At 42.5% G+C, this 26689-nt stretch overlaps 1 protein-coding gene across 1 annotated transcript; it reads left to right on the top strand.

The window, feature by feature from the left end:
- The first annotated feature begins 691 nt into the window (after positions 1-691).
- On the top strand, positions 692-25334 carry Cyp4v2 (cytochrome P450 family 4 subfamily V member 2). Its single transcript, XM_048455664.3, has 11 exons — positions 692-1586; positions 5704-5816; positions 11290-11375; positions 11963-12153; positions 12522-12591; positions 14494-14620; positions 17443-17625; positions 19178-19280; positions 20909-21043; positions 21129-21308; positions 24069-25334. The coding sequence occupies exons 1-11, from the start codon at positions 1373-1375 to the stop codon at positions 24236-24238; spliced, it is 1572 nt and encodes a 523-aa protein (XP_048311621.3). The 5' UTR covers positions 692-1372; the 3' UTR covers positions 24239-25334.
- The last annotated feature ends 1355 nt before the right edge of the window (positions 25335-26689 follow it).

Consider the following 26689-nt stretch of genomic DNA (forward strand, 5'->3'; position numbering starts at 1 on the left):
TTAAACTGGGAAAGCCCCAGGTTTGTTTTCTCTACATTTTCAGACGTAGGCGTCTGTGGGTAACCCGCGAAGTCTCTAAGAAAATAACTGAGAAAAACGGGAATCCAAAACATTCTTTGGATTTCAACTTTTCTTGGCACGCTACCTAGTGTGCAGGAAGGGACGTCTACTAGAAGAGGGCACCTCCAGCCTCGCCCTTTGGTAAGGAGAATCCGGTGTAGAGGGAAGAGGAGTGGTGTTAGGACTGGACACCTCCACGGGTAGTCAGAAAAGAGACCCCTGGGGGAGGGAAAGCCGGACAGTGGCGGGGGAGGGGGCGGATTTCGCTGGCCTTTCTTTTCTGTAGGCTTAGTGATTTTAGCTGCGCTTTGACTGCGCGCCATAGCTATTGCTTCCTTCCCAAACCCTCCGCATCCCTTCTTCCATCCTCTTCCGATCTGCAGCCTTACCTTTCCATCCTTTATTCCTGCTTCCTGTTCCCACAAGTTCTGACTTTTCTCGCTCAGAGGATTTGGGGGAAGTGCCTAGGTTGCAATCTATTTTAGCTGCTGTGTCTCAATCGGTCAGCTGACACTCACTGGGTGTGCGGCTTCCCTAAAGGTCTAGGTCACAGGAAGATGGCTGCTGTGTCTGACCCTGAAAGCAGAAGCCGTCTCCCTGGCCAGCCAGCCCTGCCTAAGGGCAGCAGCTGATGCAGGTTGCGCAAGACAAGTGAATTTAGAATTCCAAAGAGTGCGTTTCAACACCCATGACTCCTCACTTGAATTTTTTATAACAGATTGCTCATGAGATCCGTAATCCCTCCACATCTAGCAGGGAGTGCTGCAAAATCCTAAACAGCCCCCACCCCCACCATCAGACCTCGGTGCGTCCAGAGCTGGAGATATGACTGTCTAGTTTCTTCTTCAACCAGAAACTGTCCTAAATTCGACCTCCTCTGTCATTTTTCCACACCAGGAGACTTCAAGTGCGTTCTGAACTTCAGAGCTCAGAAGTTGTTCCGGGTCTTTCGCTTTCGTCTAGCACCCAAGAGGCCGGCGTGGATGACGCAGGCTCCAGCGGGACATCATAACAAGCCAGAGGCGCTTTATCTTAGCCTCAGAAACTTTGTCCCCAGGGTCTGGTGGCAGCGGTGTCTGCAGAATTACCGGGCTCCAGAGCAGGAAGACCGGAGCGGACCGGACTTGTCCCGGGTCCTCTTGCTGAGCTCAGAGTCCCTGCATCCCGGAGTTCCCGAACTGGTCCCCTGACACTGTCGCTTGAACTTGGAGCAAGACCTCCCTCAGTTCCAAGACCTCCCTCAGTCCGCTGCGCCCCGCAGCGGCTGAACGCCACCCGCCCGCTGCCATCAAGGAGAGGAGAGGAGAGAGAGATGATGTGGTTGTGGTTAGGGCTCACCGGGCAGAAGCTGTTGCTCTGGGGCGCAGCAAGCGCGGTCTCGGTGGCCGGCGTCACTGTCCTGCTCAACATTCTGCAGATGGTGGCTAGCTACGCGCGGAAATGGCAGCAGATGCGGCCTATCCCATCGGTGGCCCCCGCCTACCCTTTTGTGGGACACGCGCTGCTGATGAAGCCCAACGGCGCAGGTAAGGGTTTGTACAAGGAATCTATGCTCTGACCCGAAGACGGCTAGGCTCCTTGACAGTCTAGGAAACCTATCTAACCGACCCCTCCCCATCCTTTGCCATATTGGGGGGGTCCTCATATCCCTCAGATTCTCTTTGGCTCCTAGGAGAAAGAAGAAATCTTTGATCCCTAAAGAATAAATGCCCAGTTCTCCAGATTCCAGGTTCCATTCAGGTGCGGGCCAAATTGCACGGTGTCTCTCCCGTCCTATAACGAGCATAGAAAACAAACGTGTGTACATACACAGATTGAAATATTTCCAAGTACCTGTGGTTCCTTTGGTATTTTCTCCTTTCTCCGTATCTCAAAGGTCTCTGTTCTTCTGCTGTGCTTTGCAAAGCATTAAGGAGGAAATCCCCGGGAAGGCTGCAAATATCCTCAAACTTAATGTCATTCCTCTTTGTATCTTAGTTAAGAAAACAAGAGACCAGAGGTTGTTTTGGGGCTCACCATCCAGACTTGACCAATATGCAGCTAAAATTCTCTTGGCCTTTGTATTTCGACCGTTCTGAGGAAGTTTTGCAAGACTCCCTTAGCAGACTCTGCTGCCTGGGCCTTGAGGTGGAAATTACATGGCCAGTTTCAAAAACTTTATTAAAGAGTAATTTTTTTTCAAAACTTGAAATAATCTTTTAAAAATATGTTTTATGCAATTTTTTGTTCTGCTGATGTAAAAAAAAATACTTTAAATCAGAAAGTTCTTCAACGTAGTGGTATTTGTGGCCCCCTGTTGGAGCAGTGCATTTGAGCTAAATGCTTAATTTCTATGGCTGTGTACGTTAGGATGCCCAGAATAGAGGAGGTACATCCAGCATGGCACGTTTTAAAATAAACCTGTCTCAGAGCTTACCCTTTCTTCATACTAATTATTAATAGTTACTACAGGCTGGGCATTAACTTTAAACCTTCTTAAGATCCTTTATTACCATTTCTGTGACCCCAGACAAAAATTGCACCTCAGGACAACGTGACATGACTAAGCTGGGACATCATAGGGAATTTTCTAGCAGAAATCCAAGTAAAGTTAACATTGGTTACCCCACCATCTATGTAGGTATGTTAAAACTACATTGCTAACACTCATACTTCCTACTTGCCCATACTCAAAAGAAAACTAACTTCCCCTCCAGTGTGAGGCTTGAGAGCTTCTCCTAGCAATTCCACTGTGAAAATCATGACAGACAAAATCCAAAGCCCAAAGTGCCCATTGGGGAACAAAACGGCTTTTAGTGTAGATACTCAGATTTTCACAAAACCATTCTGTGTTTCAGGTTACATACAGGGAAGTCCCATGTTCAGTAGAATGAGAGCTGGCAAGGCATTGTCTTGAATGTGTCTGTAAGGGGTTTTTCAAAGGAGGTCAGTGTATGAATCTGAGTGACCAAGCTAAGAAAAAGTCACCTTTAACATGGGCAGAATCCTAATAGACAACCAACCCATTCTGAGCGCAGAGAAAGAATACAGAAAGTCAATTGGTGTCTCCCTGTATCTTTCTTCAGTTGCCTTGGTCATCAGAAGGCCAGGTTCGCCAGCCTTCAGACTGAATTGCTTAGGCAAACCCCAGCCTCTCCTACCTCTTCCTCTAGTTTTCTAGGCATGCATTTTACTTCCTTCTCTCATGGCTCAAAGACTCAGAGTTCTAATTCATCTTAGACACTGTTTTTGTACACTGGTCTGGGCACAAGCGCATTACCACAAGGTTGACCTTTTGAGGAAGCCCTGTGTGTGTATCTAAGAACACTGAGGCACCCTTAAGGAATGGGGAGTTCTGCATCCACAAAGAACATCTCCTCAAGGCCTCAGCTCTTTGGGCATCAGCATTTCCCCACTGTGGTTTCATCCATGTCTTTGTCACCCTTGTATTGTCTATCATGACGTTTCAAATGCCAGCAATTATACGCTGAGCTGCAAGCCATTACAATGATGGTGATATGAATTTACGTATTTTTAACTTTTGATGCGTTTCTTTATGAACACAGTTGACCTGCTTATGATTGTCATTAACACATCTGGATGTTTTGACTGTAAAGATGTGATTACTTATTTTATAACATAAAGTGGCCTCTGAGACAGTCTAGTGGTTTTATATGGGTTTTCAACTAAACCACTTTCTGAAATTTTAAGGAAATATCTTTTATATAATTTTTGAAAATTATTTTTCTGTAATTTTATTTTCAAGATGCTAGTCCTTCAGAGTTTAGCTTTTAGATATTTTGGCCCTTTCTGAATTTCCTCATTTGACATTCTAAATGTTTGGGAACAAAACTCTACTTGGAGGGGTCATACATAGCCATAGAGCCCCTCCAGCTTCAACCTTTGGTAAGTCTCATATTTTGGGAAAATGCACTAAAATCTTTAGTGACTAAGACCAGATGCAAAAGAACTTTGAGTTGGGTGGGGCTCTTCCAAGTCCTTCTTGTTGAAGTGACGCTGAGTGAAGAGAATGGCCACTTACAAAGGGACGGCTTCTTCAGTCCACAAGTACTGAACTTCGGGACAGAAAACCATTGCTCAATTTTCAGTTATGAAACTGACTTTATTTGGGAAGTTGTTGAGAGCCCTCCGAGTTAAGAGCTTTGTTATGAAACTGACTTTATTTGGGAAGTTGTTGAGAGCCCTCCGAGTTAAGAGCTTTGCTGCTGGTCTTACTTATTCCATTTATAGAAGAAACTATTGGAGTTAGTTTTGGATTAAAATGTAATTTGAGCCAAATTTCTAGATTACTCCCTAAGATGTACTTGTTTACAGCGAGTGCTTTAAGCACCAACCAAGCATTTATGGAGACCTTTCGTACTCAGCATTGGACTCAGCAAAAGTGGCCTATCAGAACACGCCAAGATAGGATCTCTGAGCTACACTTATGTAAGAGGCTCTGCCTTTTATTCTGTGGCTAATGTCCAGATACACGCCTTGGTGTCCTCCCTCTGAGTGTTGCCTGTAGACTCCCGTTGGCATCTAAATTCATACATCTGCCAGCCTTTCCTGTTAAATAACCAAACGGCCCAGTCTTTGGATCTGACTCCCTCCAACCACAGATTCAAATGTCCTCATCTTCCTACCACATCAGAACAAGCCATGCAGAAGGCAAATGTGGAACAGAATGCTCTGAAATCAATGAATGGATACAGCCCAGAATTTAAAAAAAAAAAAAGTATTTTAATTACATACATATGTGTATGAATATATGTGTGTATCTGTGTCAATGTATGACACATACGTGTGGGTGCTTGTGGAGGCCAGAAAAGGATGTTAGATCCCCTGAAGTTGGATTTAAGGTGGTCTGCTACTAGTGGTGGGATTTGAACTTTGGTCCTCAGGAAGAGCAGTATGTGCTTTTACCCACTGAGCCATCTCTCCAGTTCTAAGTTTTAAAGTTTTAAAACAGTTTCTCTATTAACATTTATTTTATTCATTTACTTACTTAGTGTGTGTGTGTGTGTATTTACTTACTTAGTGTGTGTGTGTGCTTGTGTGCACGTGTGTGCGTGTATGCATGTGTGTGTGCTCACGTGTGTCACAGTGCATGTGTGGAGGTCAAAGGACATCTAGTTAGAGTCAGCTCTTTCTGTCCACCCTATGGATCCCAGGGATCAATTTCAGGTTGAATGTTGTGTCAACAGACAACTTTGCTGGCTGAACCATCTTTCCAGTTCGTTTCCTGAAATATTGACAACACGGACAATACCTTTTATCTAGGAGATGTTTGCAGTTTCTCTTCTAAGTGTGGTACAGTGGTTCAGGGTCTTGGGACCAAGCCAGGTTCTACCACTTTCCAGCTAGCATTGGACACTGATTTGTTAAGAATGTACATGTGGCCCCTTTAAATCCTAATAATTATCTTATAAGAACTTATATCATTGTCACATTTATTTGAAGGATAGATAGTATTTTTTAAATAATGTTACAGCTACAGGAACGTTGCAGCTCATGGGAGCTCCCCTCCCCTCTGCAGCGTCCTTTAGTGGTGATCTATCACATACCTTACGTATTTGTCAAAAGGACACGATGAAACTTTGCACATTTCAATGAACGAATTCTTGTCTCCATTGAATTTAGGACAAAATATTTTTCTTCCAGACTTTTTTCAGCAGTTAATGCAGTACACAGAGGAATTCCGAAACCTACCACTCATTAAACTCTGGATTGGACCAGTGCCCCTGGTGGCCCTTTATAAGGCAGAGAATGTGGAGGTGGGTACGTAGTACTGCAGTGGACGGTGTGCTCTGGAGGCTGGGATGTAAGAAGTTCATCCGACTACATGGGACAAATACAGCTTCACATCTCCTTACACTCCACCCAAAGAGTGTTTCAGGAGACACGGTGCAGGTCATTCAGTGATTTCTCACTGCCGCAGTTCACTTGCAATCCTGGGAGAATAAGTCCCATAGCTGCACATATTTCTCATTAGGTCCCAATACTCTTGTTCTCGTTTGGATAGAAGTCTTTCGAGGGAGGTTTCTGTGGTTGTTGTTGTTTTGGGTTTTTAGTGTTCTGTTTTGTATTGGAGATTAAATCTGAGGCTACTGCATGTCACACAAATGGTCTTCCGTTTGTTGACAGAGGTTTCTGTCCCCTCTGGTCCCGCAGTTGTTCAGTCCCAAAGAAATACACAGAGGTCTTCATTAATCATAAACTGGTTGATCTATTAGCTCAGGCATCTTATTAATTAATTCTTACATCTTATCTCATAATTCTTATCTGTGTTAGCCTTGTGGCTTGATACCTTTCATCAGCAAGGCATTCTCATCTACCTCCTCTACGTCTGGGTGACAACTGCAGACTGAGCTTTCCTCTTCCCAGAATTCTCCTGTTCTCATTGCCCCGCCTCTACTTCCTGCCTGACTACTGGCCAGTTAGCATTTTATTAAAAATAATACAAGTGACAGGATAAAAGACCATTGGCCCACAGCATCCGTTAAGGTCTGCTCCTTTTCCTGTTTTCTAATTTTGAGACACCCAGTATAGCTTTGAATATATCTTGTAGTTTCAGGCTACCCTTGAACTTGTTTGTAAGTCTCCTGTCTCAGATTCTTAAATAGCCAGTGCAGTGGTCCTGCACCAAACCTGATGTACCAGGCAGTTTTAAAAGTTCAAAACACATGACTAATAAAATAGGGGTGTTTTCATCATGGTTTTCAGGGTCTCATTCTACATCCATGATAAAATTGTTATTACTGTCCTGAGGATGTAGAGCATAAGGAAAAGAAGTTAAGTCTTAGGGGTTTTTGCCTAGTATATTCTGGGGTGTTCTGACTTGATGTCTGAAGCAGAGGCTGTCTTAGTTATTTAGTTTCACTGCTTGCGAAGAAACACTATGACCAAGGTCACTTGTAAGATAAATATTTTAATTTGAGGCTTGCGGTTCCAGAGGGTTAGTCCATGACCACCTTGGCAGGGAGCTGCGGGCAAGTGGGTATGGTGCTAGGCAGTAACTGAGAGCTCACATTTCACTCCACCATAACTGGGCAGAGAACCAACTGGAAATGTTATGGACTTTTGAAACCTCAGAGCTGAGCTTCAGTGGCATACCTCATTCAACAAGGCCACACCTTCTAATCCTTCTCAAACAGTTCCACAAAAAGGAGACTATATATTCAAGTATATGAGCATTCTCAGTATATTCAAACATGTGGGCCATTCTCATTCACACTAAGACAGAGGCCATTCTGTCTGTTTACTAAACAGTACAGTGAATATGGTATTGAGAAGAAATGAGGAAATTTTGTCTTAATCATCTTTCATAGGATTGTCAAAAAGTAAAAGAAAAATGCTTTTCTAACCCTTTTGACTCAGAATAGCACATAAAGCCACAACTAGATATTATCCATGTGTGCCCACATGCTTCTTTCAAAATTGTGTGTGTGTGTATGTGTGTGTGTGTGTGTGAAGATGTGTATGGAGTGTGTATATGTGTTGTTTTAAATATCTTGCTGCTTTCAGGGAATGGTTTTAGGTCTAGTTACTATAAATTGTTCTGAGTCAGAGGCATGAGTGGGTTACAAAGAAAAATCAGAGAATATGGTACATTCAAACAATGCACTGAATGACCTTATAGAAGCTAATTACATTGGGAATCCGAAGTAGAGTAAGATTGATTTCATTGTTTTTCTTAAAGGTCCATTCTAAGCAGGCTGAATGTACAGCATATAAGCGGAATAAAAGCATAGTCTTAAATGATCTCCAGTCACATTATTAGCTTGTTACAGATGGAGTGGGAATCTGAGAGGAAAGGCAAGCTACAGGCAGCACTCTCAGAAAAATTGTTCCTACAACCCTACTCCCTTAGCTGCATTAATTAAGGGACACATCAACCAAAATGGCCATTGGTGTGGGGGTTGGTAATAGTGGAGTATGTTGGAGGAGTGGTGTGAATTAGCATTACTGTAGTTGTAGTGATTCTTGGGAAAGATGGAATGCCTTTTAAACTCAGGAGACTTTTGTAGTCCATGGCTTTTCCCAGCCATACTGAGGACCAGAGATGGTCTGTAGGAAAAAGCAAAGACATGGATCTGTAGCTTCAATTAATGGATGGAACAGGGTGTAGCCATTTAATGAGTTCTTGTGGAAGTTTATATAAAACCATGCGGTTTTGTTTTTTTTTCTTCTATTTTCTTTTCCTTCTTTCTTTTTTGTTTGTTTGTTTAGGACAGGGTTTCCCTGTGTAATAGTTCTGACTGTCCTGGGAGTAGGCCAGACAGGCCCCAAACTCACAGATATCTGACTGCCTCTGCCTCCTAAGTGCTGGGGTTAAAGGTGTGTGCCACCATTGCCTGGTTCGTTTGTTTTTTAAATAAAACTTCTTACTTCTTGATGATATTTTCCCACAGGTGTTAGGGAGGGAAACTGAGAAATAAAGAAATTCTTCAGTCCCCAGCATTCCCTTTTGTATTTGAGTTTTGAATAATAAATGGGCTTATTTAATTATGGTTTGTCCTTGACAGAATGCCTCTACAGGCATGAATTTCCAAAGTTGGCAAAATGAGACAAAAGTTTTAGTAGCACCAGTAGGACATTAACTGTCTTAATTTGCTTAGGGACTCCATTATAGAGAAAGCAGGTAATAAGTATCTAGAAATAGTTTCAACAGATTCGTAGAGTTATGTAATATTAAAGATAAAGCCTGAAAAAAATATCAACGTAAACATGAACAAATTTAAAAGAACCAAAAAAATGTATATGTCATATTTATTTGCCAAAAATCATTAGGGCAAAAACTTTGGGAGTTAATTCCTCTTGGGGTGGTGGTGCCCAATAACTGACAGTTGCTATGGGACTGGAGGATTTGCTGAACCCACATCTGTGATAACTGAAGCTATTTTTGTGACACTTTAGCTTATTGATAAAAGAAGAAATTTCAGAAAGCAGGAGCTTGCCGAAGAAAAGATACAAATAAGTGTCCATAAGATAGTTTCCTTCTGTGAGGGGCTGGGTGCTCCTGTATGGGTTGAATAAGAAGATGGTGAGTTTGTCTGGAAGAGGACTGCAGATAGTGGTAGAAAGAGGAGTCTGAGGTATGAACCAAGGTGGAATGGCCCGAGCCATACAGTTAGAATCCGTAGACCGACAGGTGAATCAGGGAGAGGTCAGGAAGTGGAAAAGGCAGCCCACAGTTTTGTCCGTTGGGTGGTGGTTCCTACAGGGTTTACAAGAGAGTGCCATATCCCAACATCAAAAAGCTATGCAATGGCCCCTTTTGTCTGATTTGTTGGCTCCAACTCAGGAATTGGCCAGTGCATGAGAAATAGGATGGGTATTTATGGGCGAAAGGCTGTTTGGGAAGTGATACAATTGTATATGTAGTCTTTGTAGAAAAGAAAGAGAATAGAAATTTGTCCCCCAACACCTGGGCAAGTTATTTTCCATTCTTCTGAGGTCTATGGGAAAAAAGTGAAAGTTTCTTTGAGATATGGAAGTGAAAGTTAGTCTTTGTTGGTTTAGGGCAAAGGCTTTTATTTTCTTTTGGTGTATTGAGAAGAAATAGTCATTTTAAAATGACTGCAGTGGGGGTTAACTGTCCAATGGCTGCTGGAACAGGAAGAGGTGTGTCAGATATAAATAATCACTGACAAGAAGGTGGGTTGTTGTTCCGAGGCTCGGGCTGTTAACTGTTGTCATCCAAGGTGATTTTGTCATCCTAGGTTAATTTAAGTCAATGTCCTCTTTAAGAGACACAAAAGGGCGCGATGGTGTTGCATTTTGAGTTTCCAAGGAAGGTCAAAGCCAATTGACATTTTCTGAGAGCTGTTGAAAAGAATATAACATTATCTTTGCGAGGATGGGGAGGGTGGACAGACCCTTGTAATTTGATGAGGTATAATTAAAGAATTAGTATATCCAAGATAACCATATGGAATAACTGAATTTTGTCTGGGGCAAGCAGTAAATAAGTTTGATCATAAAGCTTGCAAATCATTTAAAACAATTAGATTTGTGTCTTTAGTAGAGGAAGCTAATAAAATATCCTCCATATAGTTAAATATACTTAAGTCTTAGGACATTTGTGTCAAACAGGGAGTATTGCGTTATTCGCCCACCATTGGCAGAGATGGGGGTATTGATCTTACTGAAGGAGAACTCTCCAATGCACCTGAGACATAGGTGCTAGGTAACAGAGTGATCACCGAAAAGACAAATATTTCTGTATCATCCATGTGTACAGGAACAAACCAACCATCCAACCTTTAAATAACAATAACGTTTGTTCTGAGGGACCATGGCAGGGGAGGTAGGTTGGGAGACTAGGTGACCACTAGGCTACCGACAGAATCTGATTAATATTGGGGACATCATTTTAAGCCCTTGCGTGATTTGGCTGGTTTATTTATTAATTAGTGGGCTGGCAAGTTGCTGAGCCACAGTTTCTTAGATTCCTTTTTTAAAGTTACCGTTTTTTAGAAAGGTAAACAGACGGTAAAAAGCTTCTAAGTTTGCCTCCACAGAGAAATGTCAAGCCCACCCTTCACATCCCAGGTGCCCCACTGTGTTCAGGTGGAGACTAGTCTTAGCTCAGGGTGGACTAAAAGGGCAAGGGAGGGTTGGAAAAGGATAGAGGATGGGGCCATGAAGTGTATATGGTTCAACAGGAGGTGGGGGTTTGTTTTTGTTTTTTAAGTTCTCTCTTTTTCTCTTGATAAGGCTGTGAAATTAGTCTAATTTGGTTCTAAAGAGTGAAATGGGGTTTTTTTTTTTTCTTTTTTTCTTCTCCAAGTTTCTGAACCAAGGGTCCCATAGTCAGGGTACCAGGGACAATATTTCTAATTGTTTAATGTTTAAAAGCTCATAAACTGACGATAGTGATGTCTGAGCTCCAGCTCCTTTAAGTGAAGTGATTAAGGGCTGTGTATAAGTTTAAGTTCCGAAGACAAAGAACTCCCTGTAATGAAAACAAAAGCCAAAGACAATCAAGGGATTCACCTTTTCGTTTTCCTCAGCTGTATTTGGTCCCCAAGTGTGGATAAAAAAAAAAAATTTATTTCTATGAAATAAATATTTATTTGAAACTCCGAACAAGTTTCTTTTAGGCATAAGAATTAAATGAACCACAGAGAATAAATAATAAACATTGATAAAATATTGATCTGAAAAGCAGACCTAGTCTGGTGTTCTTACAATTGCAGTTGTTTTGATGTCTAAATTGCTCTATGTTTTTTATTTCTTCTTAAGGTAATTTTGACCAGTTCCAAGCAAATTGATAAATCATTTCTGTACAAGTTTCTACAGCCATGGCTGGGCCTAGGCCTTCTCACAAGGTAAGGCGCTGTCTGATGTTTTTGATAGACAACTGTCCGGATACCCGGTAGTGTACAGCCATGGTAAATAGGCAGTTCCTAGCCAGGCATGCCTATAGCCAGAAGTTCTGAGCGTGTAAGTGTGAAAAGCACTCTAAGAACTAGGAGATCTGCTGTAGAGGGAAAATGTGTGGTGGAGGGAAGCCTTGCAAAGCTAGTGGGACAGCCAGGCAGCTGCAAATAAGAACATAAATCAGCCTTGATCTGGCACCTGGAAATAAGCCTCTCTCCCAAGAGAGGGGAAGTCAGGAACAGGCATTTGGTAAACTTTTTCAGGCTTCAAACAGCCGGCATTAAGGTCATATGGGTGTCTGAAGATCAAGTCTTAGGGGAGGGACTGATCTTCAGAAATTCATCTTAGAAATGGACAAAATATTCTCAACATTTTCTGTTTCATAAATTATACTATGTGACCCCTTTTCTCATTTGAATGAGACCATTGCGGAGCCATGGTTGAGGCTGTTTCCGAATTGCGCGAACGGGGCCGGGCTCGCGGCTGCTGCCTGTGTTGCGGCTCTACTCTTGAGTTTCTTATGATGTCCTTTCAGTACTGGGAACAAATGGCGCTCCAGGAGGAAAATGTTAACGCCCACATTCCATTTTACAATTCTGGAAGATTTCTTAGATGTCATGAACGAGCAAGCAAATATATTGGTTGGCAAGCTTGAAAAACACGTCAACCACGGAGCATTTAACTGCTTTTTTCATGTCACTCTTTGCGCTTTGGATATTATCTGTGGTAAGTGCGATCGGTTTATACCGTGAAAATAAATGGCCGAAATTGGAAATAAGATTCAGTGGGTAGGACGAATGAGAGAATTGATAGGGAAGGACCCAGGATCCTTCAGGGTAGTGTTATAACTCTCCCCAAGAAGCAGCAGTCATTACCCGGATGTGTGTGGCGGGGAAGGGGGTGGGGGGCTGTCCAAAGCAGTCACCATATCACCTTGCCTGGAAGCTGATGACAGGAACTATAAATAAGATGTGCAGACGGGAAAAGAAGGGGCAAACAGAAGAGAACCGAACAAGATCCACCTGTCTCTCAGCGTCCCGTGTCACACGGCAAACAACAGCTTCGTAGGAAATGTTTCTCTCTGTATGTTACAGAAACGGCTATGGGGAAGAACATCGGAGCTCAAAGTAACGGTGACTCTGAGTACGTCCGGACAGTGTATAGGTAAGTGCGTGCGTGTGCAAGCATGTGTGTGTGTGTGTGTGTGTGAGAGAGAGAGAGAGAGAGAGAGAGAGACTGTGTGAGTGTGTGTGCATGTACAAGTGTGTGTGTGACTGTGTGCATGTGCAAGCATGTGTGTGTGAGTGTGTGTGTGTGTGTATGTGTATGTGTAGTCTTTTAATATTCTTTAAAATTGCTATTGATTTGGGCTTTAAAACCATTTCTAATCACATCCATCTATGTGGTATTTTGATTGTGTTTGAAATAAAATTTTAAACTAAAGATTCACTTCATAATATAGGCATCAACTTTAGTAATGGGGGATTGCTATAAATTTATTGTATGTCTGAGTGCTATAGTTATTTAAAATTTCTCATAGCACCATGATGTCACAAGGCAAAAGAAAGATAGAAACAATCCTACTAACATGCCAACTATTACTATTTATCCGTTATTTTTATGAACACTCTTTAACAGTTCTCAACCTGTGTGTTGTGACCCCTTTGGGGGTCAGATGACCCTTTCACGTGGGTCACATATCAGATAGCATGCGTGTCGGATATCTACATTATGGTTAATGACAGTAGTAAAATTACAGTTACAAAACAGCAATAAAAAGAATTTTATGGTTGGGGGCCAGCACAATATGAGGAACTGTGTTAGAGGGACGCAGCATTAGGAAGTTTGAGAACCACTATTCTAGATCTATACCACAAAGCTAGCAGTGGTTACTACTGTTCTGTGTGTGTTTTCTTTTTTATTGGGAAATTTTTAATACCATGTTTTTTTCATATCTTCTGCATTGATTGTATGCCGATTTTGCAATTGAGACCATCCTTTTGAACTTTAAAAGTTCAAGGAGTTATTCACCTATTAAGAGATGGGGATAGAGTTTTACTTGACTTATACCATCTTCATTATTTATTGCTCAATTAATTTCACCCTAATAGATATTTACTGAACATCTATAACCAGCCAGACATCATACAGTTAGTTAATTACCAGTTACTTTTAAATAGACACAGGCAACAGAATAGTATGGGAGGTGGCCATTGAACCAAGACATAGAAATTTAGGAATTTTAACAGTTGTTGACAAAGAAAAAATCAAGTTGTTATCAGACTGCAAAGCATGGTTGTGTTCTAGAATTGTGTCCAGGAATGGCCGCCTTCAAAGAGCTGCCACTTAGAATGTCCTAAAGGAGACTGAGCAGAGGTGTGTCAGCCCTGTCATTTCAAATGAGCTGCCGGAAACAGCTCGGTGACAAGTCGCTATTTAATGTGCAGTTTCTTGTAAAGACTGCTTATTTCTCAATCACATGTATCTATTTTGTGTGCATATGCATGAGTGTGGGTGTGTGCACCACAGTGCACACACGGAAGTCGAGAACAACTTGTAGAAGCTGAGATTGGTTCTTCCTTTCTACCGTGTGTGTGTCCCAAGGTTAGACCTCATGGGGTCAGGCCTGCTCACAGGTTTGTTTAGTTGCTGAGCCTTCTCACTGGCCCCAGAGTTTTTAATGTCCTCAGGAGAGTGACTGAGTAAGTGCACAGAACCTAGAGTAAGTGCACAGAGCCTTGAGGCAGATTTTACCTAAGCCTCCGGTATAAAAGCTCTCACATTCCTGGGAAATTGTGAACTTGCACTGTAGACGTAAAAGCACTGGCCAGAGGACATCTACAGGTTTCAGAGAGGAGTTTTCCATTCTTCAGTACAACCATTATTTGCTTAAGCTCCATTATATGTGTAGTAGTCTATTATTTCACCACTGAGCATTAAACATGGAACTCTAGCAGCCTCGGACACAAATCAGCATCATTTCATTTATTACCGCTATCGAGGCCGGGTTCCAGAGGTCAGCAGATAACGTTTCTGATATCAAAGGTACTGTTATCCTGTTTACAGGATGAGTGATATGATATACCGCAGAATGAAGATGCCCTGGTTTTGGTTTGACCTTTGGTACCTTCTGTTTAAAGAAGGACGAGAACACAGAAGGGGACTCAAATGCCTACATACTTTCACCAAGAATGTAAGTTGTAAGCTGGAAGTGTGTTTGTGTATGTGTGTTGCTGTATGCATGTGTTAAGATGTGCAAAGCATAGTGTGGGACCCTCACCCCTTACTCTCAAAGGGGCAAGAAGAAATTTCCAAGCAGAATGTTTTCCCAGGAAGATGGTGGCCTTCCCCTCTCCCACTCAGGAGATTCCAAGCACAAGGTCACTTAGCTCAGCCCAGCCAGCCACCTGGTACAGGCTGATAAAGACAGCCTAACTCAAGAACAGTGGCCTTGCTCTAAGAACAAGGAAAAAGCTGACTTAACAGAATGGGAGGGAGCAAAAGTCCTTGTACCCTTGCCAAAGCATCTTCAAAGATTCTCTTTGTAGTTATACCTTTAAAAGCTTACCCCACAGAGGAGATACAATTCCTCTCTACCGTGTTGTAATTGGGATGGAGATGAGTTCCAAACATGTTTGTATTATGCTGATTAAACCTTGCTTATTACAGTCTGGGCCTCTCTGGTGGTCTCTCTCTGGGGGTCGTAATCTGGGCACAAACAATAAAATCAAGTGGAATTAAATGACTTCACAATGTTGTGCAGCTATTAACAAATACTAGAATATTCTTTTTTGTTTATTTTGTTTTGTTTTATTTTTTGAGACAGGGTTTCGCTGTAATTTGGAGCCTGTCCTGAAACCCACCCTGCAGACCAGGCCGGCCTCAAACTCACAGAGATCTGCCTATCTCTGCCTGCTGAGTGCTGGGATTAAAGAAAGGCGTATGCCACCACCACCCAGACCATATTCTTAAATCCAGAATTGTTATGGGATTTTTTTTAAAAAAAAAAATAGGCCCAAATGTAGGATCATGGAGTAAAATATATTTTCCATAAAATTTAAATAAGATAGTAATACCAAAAATGATCAATACTGCATCTAAATTGCATATTCAGCTGGCATTAATGAAATATTTGCTGAGTGTTACACACTGCAGCCCATGTTGGAAATAGAGAAATTAATTAGACAAGCATGTTCTCTACTGTATTGGAGAGTAGTCTAGGAAGGGAGGTTATCCATAACCATAGTTACAGAACATTCTATGGACTTTGGACATTTATTAACAAACAGGGTTCTGGATGGAAGGAGAAAGGGAACTGAGATCTGGGCATGAATCCTTTGGGAAATGTTTGCAGGAAGGCAGCAGTTCTCGTAGGAAAGGACACCTAACATCATACATAGTATAATTCAGTGACCATTAATTTGGTAGGACTATTTTCTTTCCTACCAAATTAGAAATAGGCCTGTGGTAGGAGTTAAGACAGGTTTATCAAAAAGCAAGGCATAATTGAGAATATAGAACACAGTTGCAATGCAGTGAAATTTTCCCACTGAAATATATCTTTTCTTTGCTGTAATTTTTGCTTAAATGTATTGGGCTTGCTTCTTCTTTGGTGGACAAGCCATCAATGGGTCACGTGATTGAGTCAGTGGGTGTTAGATGAATGAGATGCTGCCTTGAGTTGCCCTCAGCATCATTGCCAGGTCGCTGGAGGAGAAGCGGTCACATTTTATAATTGCATTTTCCCTCTGAATGTAGCAACATCAACATCAGTAAAATAAGTTGCAAATTCCAAAGTGCATAGACAATGCTGTTCATTCTGCAAATATTAAAATATATATTGCGACTTAAATACAAGTTCCATGAGGAATAAAAGAAAACATAGCATTTTGTCCCCAAATTTCTGAGAATGTACTCGTTTAAGCCTCTGCACGGGTGGGTCACCTAATTACCCAACAAGAAAAAAAAAATATTCATGAACTCTGGGCGGTGGTGGCACAAGCCTTGCAGAGATAGGCGGATTGCTGGGAGTTCTAGGCTAGCCTGGTCTACAAGAGCTAGTTCCAGGGTTGTTACACAGAGAAACCCTGTCATGAAAAAATACAAAACAGAACAAAATAAAAATATTCATGAGCGCAGCAGGGGTCTAGACGGTTTCTGTTGCTGTTGTTATTCAGGTGAATCTAATGAACACTCTAGAACGCCGCCCAGTGTTCTTATTTTGAGTGGGGGAATCAATACACAAAAGCAGACTCTGCTAAGAGGATGGTGGTTCTTGAGATTGTGGGGAAACATAATAAACAAAATGCAAACTCATGAGATTGTGGTTGAGATATATTTGCATAATAAACAAAATGCAAACTCAAAGCCTGTCAGGTGATAAGTGAAGCAGGGACAAAAGAAGGAAAGCCAGGCACGGAGAGGTTAGTCAGCAGGGTAGGCGTGAGCAGGGAAGACTTCTGTGTGGCTTTCACCTGAGACCTGAGAGTGGCAAAGGGTCCTGTCACGGGAGCACTCAAGGGCCGAGCATTCTGGGCTCCCTGAAGAGCAAGCCAGCAGGGTGAATTGGCTCAGCACCTATTGGTTCATTAACTTGCTATTTCCTTTCCCCATAACCAGATGCACTCATCAAGAGGGATCTAGAATTAGTGTACTTTGTAACTGTGTCCTCTCTACTTCTCCTTAGTGCCCACACATCTCTAGGGGACTGTCTAGTGGCCGGTGACTCGATTCCCCTGTTAGAAAGATTGCAAAAGTAGTATTTCATATTACGGGTTTGTCCTAACATGAAAATCGTATTTCATAATTTCACTACACGACGTCCTTGGTGTTAACCAAAGGCTTTGCTGCTCTTTCACAAGAGCCTAAGTTGTTACCAAAATAGAAAAAAAACAGGAAAAGTTTGGGAGTGGGAATAGGTTCAAGAAGCCGGCATGTTTTCATAGAAAAAAAAATGTAGCAGTAAGCCTCACCAAAAGTGCAAATTGTGTATTCGACGTGATTTAAATCCTACAGGTCATCGCTGAGCGGGTCGACGCCATGAAGGCAGAGGAAGACGGGAGTGCCGGCAGGGGCCCTGGACCCTCCAAAAGGAAGCGCAAGGCCTTCCTTGACTTGCTTTTGAGTGTGACTGATGAGGATGGAAACAGGCTAAGCCAGGAAGACATCCAAGAGGAAGTCGACACCTTCATGTTTGAGGTAATTTTTGTTGCCAGGTAACTTTTATTATTGAAGCCTTTCGCAGCTGGGGCTTTACTGTGGCCGAGACAACTGCCCAACTTACACAGGGACTAGGTTCCAGCCCCCGGGCCACAGAAAGAAGCAAGCAATAAATAAATAAATAAATAAATAAATAAATTAAATTAAAAAAGGAGGGTTTGGGGGAGTGGTTTAGAGAGGTGGCTCAGCAGTTAAGAGCACTGGCTGCTCTTCTAGAGGACCCAGGATCAAGTCCCAGCACCCACATGGCAGCTCACATGGCGAACTCTGCCTCCTACAGGTTGTTCTTTGATCTCTAAACATGTGCCATGCCATAACACACACGCGCGCATGCGCATACACACACACACACAAATAAATTAATTAATTTAAAACATCTCCAGTTTCCTTGATGATTAGAATCACTAGCATAAGGGCTGGAGAGATGGCTCAGTGGTTAACAGCACTGGCTGCTCTTCCAGAGGTCCTGGGTTCAATTCCCAGCACCCACACGGCAGCTCACAACTGTCTGTAACTCCAGTTCCAGGAGATACAGCACCCTCACACAGACATGCATGCAGACCAAACACCAATGCACATAAAGTCCAAATAAGTGAATAATGAAAAGAAAAGATGACAAAAACGAATCACTAGCAGAGATTTTAAAAATTCAGTCAAACACTGAAGCAGCTTTAGTGTAACTGGAAAAAATGAATATCATCTTCAGAAATTCTAAAATTTAAGAACAGAGTAGTGATAGACACATTATATTTTATTAAGAAAATTTTAGGTTCCCCAGACTTTTCCCAAGAAGACACGAAACCTCACATTGTCCTCAATTCCCTATGTGGCTTCATGTTTTTTCTTAACGCCCCCAAACAGGTCCATTTGACTCTTTTCAAGGTCTAGCACGCATCTATTGCTGAGGGTTGCTTTAGACAAAGGAAGCTTAACCAGCTTGTGATTCCAACGGGATTTCTCTGACATTTTAGTATTTTTTAAAAACTCTTCTTACAAATATATCTTAAATATTATATGAATATTACGAAGTGTGGAGCTTTCTACACGTGTGTTGCAAACTTAAGGTTTCAGGAAATCTTCTGATGTAGCAGCAGCCTCTGAGTGGCGGGAAGGGAAGTGCGCATGCGCATGGGCTTCCGGAAGTCCTAGAGTGCCGAGCATCACGTTGCTTTGGCTGCTCTGTCTCAATCATTAATCAAGGAAAAGGATCCACAGACACATTTCAGGCCAGTCTGGTGGAGGCACTTCTTCAATTGAGTTCCTTTTTTCTCAAGTTGTGTGTCAAGTTGACAGTATTCCTAACCAGTAAAGCAATCCTCCTGCCTCAGCCTTTTCCCAAGTGCTGGGGTTATGGAAGTAACCACTCCCACCCAGCCTAGGGCTATTGAGTCTGTTTGTTGCTCACTGAGTTGAGCAGCTGCGCTCAGTGATTTAGGTACTGCAGTCTTCCTGCCGCTGTGAGACACGGGGACTTCACTTTGGTCCTCACACATATCATAACAATTTAAATGTCTCCCCCTTGTAAATTCAGGGTCACGATACAACTGCAGCTGCAATAAACTGGTCCTTATACCTATTGGGTTGTTATCCAGAAGTCCAGAGGAAGGTGGACAAGGAACTGGATGACGTGTTTGGTGAGTTGAGCCACTTTGTTAGTTCTGTTGGGGGTCCTAAGGAGCAGCGGTCGTTTTTGATCCATAAAGATGCCGTCGTCATCAACAGAAGCCATGGTATAGGACTCCTGCTTGCACCTGAAACAAACACATGTGCCCACGGCTTAGAGTCACGGGCTGTGCCTTTGGGCAACACCAAGAAGATGTGTGAGAGCAAAGGGCTCAGGTGGAGAGAGCTATGAGGGGAAAGGGAGAGAGCTTTCATGTGACTGCATCTGACATGGTGAGAGCAGTGATGTGGGATGCAGCAGGCACGTGACTGCATCTCTGCATCTGACATGGTGAGAGCAGTAATACAGGATGCAGCAGGCGTGTGATTGTATCTGACATGGTGAGAGCAGTGATGCGGGATGCAGCAGGCGTGTGACTGTATCTGACGTGGTGAGAGCAGTGATACAGGATGCAGCAGGTACGTGACTGCAACTGACATGGTGAGAGCAGTGATACAGGATGCAGCAGGCACGTGACTGCATCTGACGTGGTGAGAGCAGTGATGCGGGATGCAGCAGGCACGTGACTGCAACTGACATGGTGAGAGCAGTGATACAGGATGCAGCAGGCACGTGACTGCAACTGACATGGTGAGAGCAGTGATACGGGATGCAGCAGGTACGTGACTGTATCTGACGTGGTGAGAGCAGTGATATGGGATGCAGCAGGCACATGACTGCATCTGACATGGTGAGAGCAGTGATGCGGGATGCAGCAGGCACGTGACTGTATCTGACGTGGTGAGAGCAGTGATATGGGATGCAGCAGGCACGTGACTGTATCTGACGTGGTGAGAGCAGTGATACGGGATGCAGCAGGCACGTGACTGCATCTGACGTGGTGAGAGCAGTGATACAGGATGCAGCAGGCACGTGACTGCATCTGACGTGGTGAGAGCAGTGATGCGGGATGCAGCAGGCACGTGACTGCATCTCTGCATCTGACATGGTAAGAGCGATACAGAGGGATGCTGTAGGAGGATTTGTTTCTACTACACAACAAGCTCTATCATCTCTAAAGTATTTTCAGCACCCCAAAGGAAACCTGTACTTCAGTTGCTCATCTTTCTTCCCCTTAACCCTGCCCCTGGATGTCACTCTTTTGCTTTCTGTTTCTATAAATGGAATCATACACAACCATTGTCTTTGTAATGTTACAAAGACAAATTAACATATTAAAATACAAATTAACATATTAAAATGAGATATGGCCTTGTCTTATCTGGTTTCTGTCACTTAACCAAATGCTTCATTTTCTTTTATTATGCGTGGTATTAGAAATTCTGCTTTGCCAGGCGGTGGTGGTGCACGCCTTTAATCCTAGCACTCAGGAGGCAGAGACAGATGGATCTCTGTGAGTTTGAGGCTAGCCTGGTCTACAAGAGCTAGTTCCAAAACAGGCTCCAAAGCTACAGAGAAACCATGTCTCAAAATCTCCCCTCCCCCCAAAAAAAGGAAGGAAGGAAGGAAGGAAGAAAAGTTCTGCTTTATTTGTGAACATGTGATTCTCTGTGATGTGGCCCCATATTGCTCTTGAAGTCTCTCCTCCCTAAGCCTAGCCAGGACTTTGTTTTCATTTCGTACATTTATTTTTACCAGGAAGATCCCTTCGCCCTGTCACCTTGGAAGACCTGAAGAACCTTAGATATCTGGATTGCGTCATTAAGGAGACTCTTCGGATTTTCCCCTCGGTCCCTTTATTTGCCCGGAGTCTTAGTGAAGACTGTGAAGTCGGTGGGTATTGGAGGGTGAGGGAGCAGAGGTAATATTCCTGCATCTATCTGGTAGAATGTCCTGACAGGTCACTCTCTCTTGACAGCTGGTTTCAGAGTGGCAAAAGGCACAGAAGCAGTCATCATTCCGTATGCCTTGCACCGAGACCCCAATTACTTCCCAGATCCTGAGGAATTCCAGCCAGAGCGGTTCTTTCCGGAGAATTCCCAAGGACGTCATCCCTATGCCTACGTGCCCTTTTCTGCTGGACCTCGAAACTGTATTGGTTTGTATCCACGCGAGTGGGTTGGATCTTTCAGGCCCGTGTGATAGATTCTCACAAGAGTCTCTGAAGCAGTGGACTAAGACAGGCTCCGTTTTCTTCCACTTTGTACTATGGTTTTAAAATGCCATTGTTAGGGGCTGGGAAGGTGGCTCAGTAGGTACTGTGCAAGTGTGAGAACCCAAGTCTGTCCCTAAATGCATGGAAAGCAGAGTGTAGTGTGCACGTGTGACCCCAGTGGTGGGAAGGCAGAAGAAGAGGATCGCTGCGATAGAACACAGCGTGGATGGCTTGGAATGATTGACAACTTCTACCATGGAGCGGTTTCACCATGCAGCAGGGGAAGGTGTCAGTGGGTCTTCTAAGGTTTCTCACTTCGATTTACATGTGGCAGCCCTCTTTTTGTGCGTCTTCACTTGGTCTTTTCTCTGTGTGTGCTTGTGGGTTAAATACCATTGTCTTGGTTTGTATTGAGACCAACCTAAATGACCTCCTTTAGTTCATTTAAGTGTAACTATACATCGTTAATTTTTATTTAAAGACCCCCATCTCAGGACATGCATAGTATAAAATGTTGGGAGTTGCCTGGCGTAGGGGCTTAGATTCAGGAGGCAGAAGCAGGTAAGAATCTCTGTGAGTTCAAGGCCAGCCAGGGACACATAGTGGCACCCTGTCTCAAATAAACAAATGAGAGAGGAAGTAAAGGAAAGAGTGAGAGAGAAAGGGAAGGAGATCGAGCGAGGGGGAGAGAGAAGGAGAGAGGGGGAATATGTTGCTGGGAGTCAGGATTTTTATGTCAGAATTTTGGATTTAGAAATAATTCTTCCTATAACACAGAGTACAATCAAGTTTGTGGTAGATATTTAATTATTAAGTGTGTGTGTGTGTGTGTGTGTGTGTGTGTGTGTGTGTGTAATGTGCAGCATGCCACTGCAAGAGTGTGGCTGTGAGAGAATGGCTTTCGGAAGCTGGTTCTCACTTTCCACCATGTGGGTCTCGGGGATCGATCTCAGGTCATCAGACTTGACAGCACGAGTCTTCAGTTACTGATGGGCTGTCTTGCTGTCTCTAGAGTTCTAAAACACTGGAGATTTAACTTTGTTATTATGGTAGAAAAAATGTCTATGATAAGACTTATGTTTTGTTTGAACAAATTACAGATCCAAACAAAGGGTCTGACTGCCAGTCAAGTGCTTACAAATGCATATCACATGCATCATAAACAATTCAGCTTTAGCATTTTGTAGCTCCTTATTACTTATATTAGTGCAAATATTAATGAAATGAACTAGATCTAAATATGTGGATCTGAACCACATCTGGTTACTCTAGAGAGAATAAATGAAGGAGACAACAAAAAACAATCTAGATCCCCTGAGTAAATGGGGAGCATGGGGACCATGGAAGTGGATTGATGGGGAGGGGAGAGGAAGGGAAGGGGAGCAGAGAAAAATGTCTAGCTCAATAAGATCAATAGAAAAAATAAAAGTTAGAAAAAGAAACAAACTAGACAGGTTGGCAGCCTTTAAGAGTCCATATTGCTTTTATGGGGATTTGGGCTTGGTTCCCAGCACCACCCACTCGTATTGGGAGACTCACAGACTCTAGTAATTCCAGGGGACCAGGGCCTTATCTTTCCTGCCATACGTATACATACACACAGACTTTAATTTTTTAAAAAATCCAATCTAGAAATTCTCAATTTAAGTGAGTTTTAATTCATCTGGCTGTCAGTCATTCCTAGGTATCCTGTGGCACTCCTTCTAACCCTGGTCCAGGACCTCTCAGAGATACCCATCTGCGGATGCACAGCCCTCTTTATAAACTGGCATGGATTTACATATGAATACATATTTATATCCTTCAGCATACTTAAATCATCTCCAGGTTCCTGTAATACTAGTAGCAATATATATGCTACTAACAATATACATACTATTAATGATATACATGAAAAATAATAGTATATATAATATATACTATAATATATACATAAAATATTATATAAAATATTTGGTAGTAATAGATATGCTATGAAATATTATTGTTCTTATTGCTTAGAGGGTGAATAATGAGGCAACAATCTATACATATAAAGATGCAACTTAAAAAATATTTTAACCCATGGTCAGTTGAAATACATAGATAAAGAATCTATAGATCATAAAGTTTGTGGTACTGCTAAAGTTAGATTGCCTGGCTGATGTGTAATTCCCCTCGGTATACTGTGAATACCATTGGTTAATTAATAAAGAAAACTATCTTGGCCTGTTGATAGGGCAGACCTTAGATAGGCAGGGGAAACTAAACTGAATGCTGAGAAAAAGAAGGGCAGAGTCAGAGAGAAGCCATGTAACCCCTGCCGGAGACAGACACCAGAACTTTAGCAGGTAAGCCACAGCCACATGGCCATACACAGATTAATAGAAATGGGTTAAATTAATATGTAAGAGTTAGCCACTAAGAAGCTGGAGCTAATGGGCCAAGCAGTGATTTAATTAATACAGTTTCTGTGTGGTTATTTCAAGGCTAAGCGGCCAGGAACCAAAAAGCACCTCTCTTCCTACAACACCTGGCTGCCCCAGCTAATCAGACTCCCGTGGGAGCAAAAGGACACCCCAACTCCTCACTTTTAGCTATCATCTCAGGGATCATGCTCTCTGGCCTGCGTGAATATGAAATGATGACTGGACCATGGTTTTTTGCGTCTCACACTTGAGCTGTGCCTATAATCCAAGTGATGGTTTTGACATTTACTTCCAGGTCAAAAGTTTGCTGTGATGGAGGAAAAGACGGTTCTTGCCTGTATCCTGAGACACTTTTGGGTAGAATCCACCCAGAAGAGGGAAGAACTCGGCCTGTCTGGAGATTTGATTCTTAGGCCAAATAATGGTATCTGGATCAAACTGAAAAGGAGACATGAGGAACCCTAACTTTATCCTTGAGCTGCGACCTTATGATGAAGACCATTCCATAAGAAGCACGGTATTTGCAGTTTTTATGTTGGGAGCTGAAAACTCCGAGTCCTCAGACGTAATGTTTTTCCTTGCCCCCACTGCTCTTGGGACCCAGTCCATCACTGGGTTTGGTATATTTATTACCAACATAGATGCCATGTCACACCTGCCCTTGGTCTCAAAGGCGTTCTCAGCTGGGCAAGCAGCAAAATAAACATATAATAAAAATTATAGCAGACGGAACCATCAGTCTATTCAATTTCATTGCTATATTCAATTTCACTTAAATGAACTTTCAGAATTAAGATATCCTTATTGACTCTGAAACCCACATGATATCATTTGAAAATGGTGGATAATCAAGCTCTTCAGCACCACAGCCTTAAGATTTATCTCATTAGTTATGAGATAGGCAGTTGTCACAACTCTTGCAGATTTTATCATGAAAAGCAGGTCCCTTGCATGCCTACCTCAAGTGACCATCATCTTGCTGACTGTGTGCAAGGTCTTCTTTCTGTTTTTGGTGGAGTCACAATCACCTTTTACATCACGCTATTGGAAAAGATTCCTCTCCACAACTTCCAACCTCTCATGGTTCCTCAGAAGTTCAGCTAGTGGCCTTCAAAGTTCAAGTAGCCACAGAAGTGCTCAGCGTATGCATCATTCATTCTGTTAAGAGTAGGAGCATAGAATGAATGGGACAGTAAATTTCTGCCCAAGTTCTGCTACTAATTGTGGATGGCTAGACATAGATAAAATGTCTACACCGGAGCCTTCCCATTCCCTTTCGGATATACTTTCTCTTGCTTTGGCTTTATGGAACTCAGGACTGTGATTTGATGGTTTAGAACTTTTTAGCATTTTTTGTCCTTCTTCCACTTTTAAAGGAAGTAGTGATACTGTAATAATGCTTGGTTCAGGATTAGCCATCTAATAAACTCAGCCCTGTGGAATATCCCTGCAAAGTTGATAACTGAATTACATTCCTTAGACTGAATTTTGTATATAATACTATTATTTCTCAGGCGATGACTTTTAGAAACTTCTTTTTAATAAATCATTTTTAACAGGATCAGTTGTGTGGCTTGTTTTGTTTCCAATTTTTCATGATTTAGCAAATAGAAGCAAGAAGTAGAGAGGACAGAATATGTATCCATGAATCAGTATCATAGAGAACAGTATAACAAACGGCATTTGGCAAGCACACAGCATGGGTCATTCAGGCAAACATTACCAAATGGATCTTTAGATTCTCCATAGAGTCCCAGTGCACAGGACTCAAGCCCTAAGCTGATGAGAAAAACAAAGCGAAAACAAAGAGGGAAATGCACACTTGTACTGAAATGTATAGTAAAGCCTTGGTGTATGACTTTGAATGAAATGTTTCAGCTAAGCCTTTGCTATGTTTGGGTTCATCAGTGGAGGCTGAGAAATTGTTCTGAAGCCATTTGAACCTTGAAGAAATGTTGGTTCTCTGGAGAATCTGCACTTGGTGAGAGCTTGCTGCTGTACTGACCTTGGTCCTAAAACAGTCCTGGCAAACCCAGAGAGCCAAAATCAAAAGGGACTGAGGTGTGTGGGCTGTCTTCTCTCATGGATAGCAAGAACATGAAGGGACTGGGGTGTGTGGGGGCTGTCTGCTCTCATGGGCAACAAGAGCAAGATGGCTTTGATAGCTGGAGCCTTTCCCAGCCCCTATTAGTCCTGTGTATGTTTGAATAAAGCAACTGGAGTGAGCTAGCGGAGTGTCAGTCTTTCCCAAAAGGTCTGTATCCCTCTGCTCCTATGGAAAATGAAGGCTTAGCATATTGGTGAGCTTCTCTCTACTGGCACCTATGACCAACATCAAACAGTATACAAAGATTCCCTGAAATGACTAACCTCACTATGTAGAAATTGAAACTAATTACAAAGTCTCATTCCAAACGATTTGGGAAAGTTTAATTGGCTTCATCTGTAGAAGGGGCTTTCTTTTTAACTCATGCCGTCATAAATTTAACTTTATTTAACTCTTGGCTTATAAGTTTTTACATTTTTAGACAATTTATTTATTTTTTATTTAGTATATGTGTATAGGTGTGTGTGTGCACGCAGGCACACGTGTATAACAGTGTGACCTGCTTTTTCTGTTTAAGAGGCTGAAGTCAGAGTTCTTCCCTGGGGCTTTTCCAGCTGGAGTTGAAGGAAAAGAGGGTTAATCTTCAGAGGAGACTCTGGGTCACTGATTGATCCTCTGTAGCAGCTGCTAGGGGATGAAATGGAAGGGATGAGTGGAGAAGAAACAGAGATAAGAAATGAAGAGTCCTGAGTGTTGGAGGGCTCCTCCTATCAACTGTCCTTTGGAAACCAAGGGCAGTGTACTGCCAGCTTGTTTCAGCAGAAGTTTTGGTTTTTTTTTCCCATAGCCCATAGCAAGTCCATGTTTGC

The sequence above is a fragment of the Myodes glareolus genome, chromosome 23 (assembly GCF_982192425.1).
Source record: "Myodes glareolus chromosome 23, mMyoGla1.1, whole genome shotgun sequence".
NCBI lineage: Eukaryota > Metazoa > Chordata > Mammalia > Rodentia > Cricetidae > Myodes > Myodes glareolus.

Excerpts from the sequence above, each read along its gene's own strand:
- Cyp4v2 (XM_048455664.3), top strand. The coding sequence starts at position 1,373 with ATGATGTGGTTGTGGTTAGGGCTCACCGGGCAGAAGCTGTTGCTCTGG. Across the intron at positions 11,376-11,962 it reads GGCCTAGGCCTTCTCACAAG|TACTGGGAACAAATGGCGCT; the intron begins GTAAGGCGCTGT and ends ATGTCCTTTCAG. Across the intron at positions 17,626-19,177 it reads TCGACACCTTCATGTTTGAG|GGTCACGATACAACTGCAGC; the intron begins GTAATTTTTGTT and ends TTGTAAATTCAG.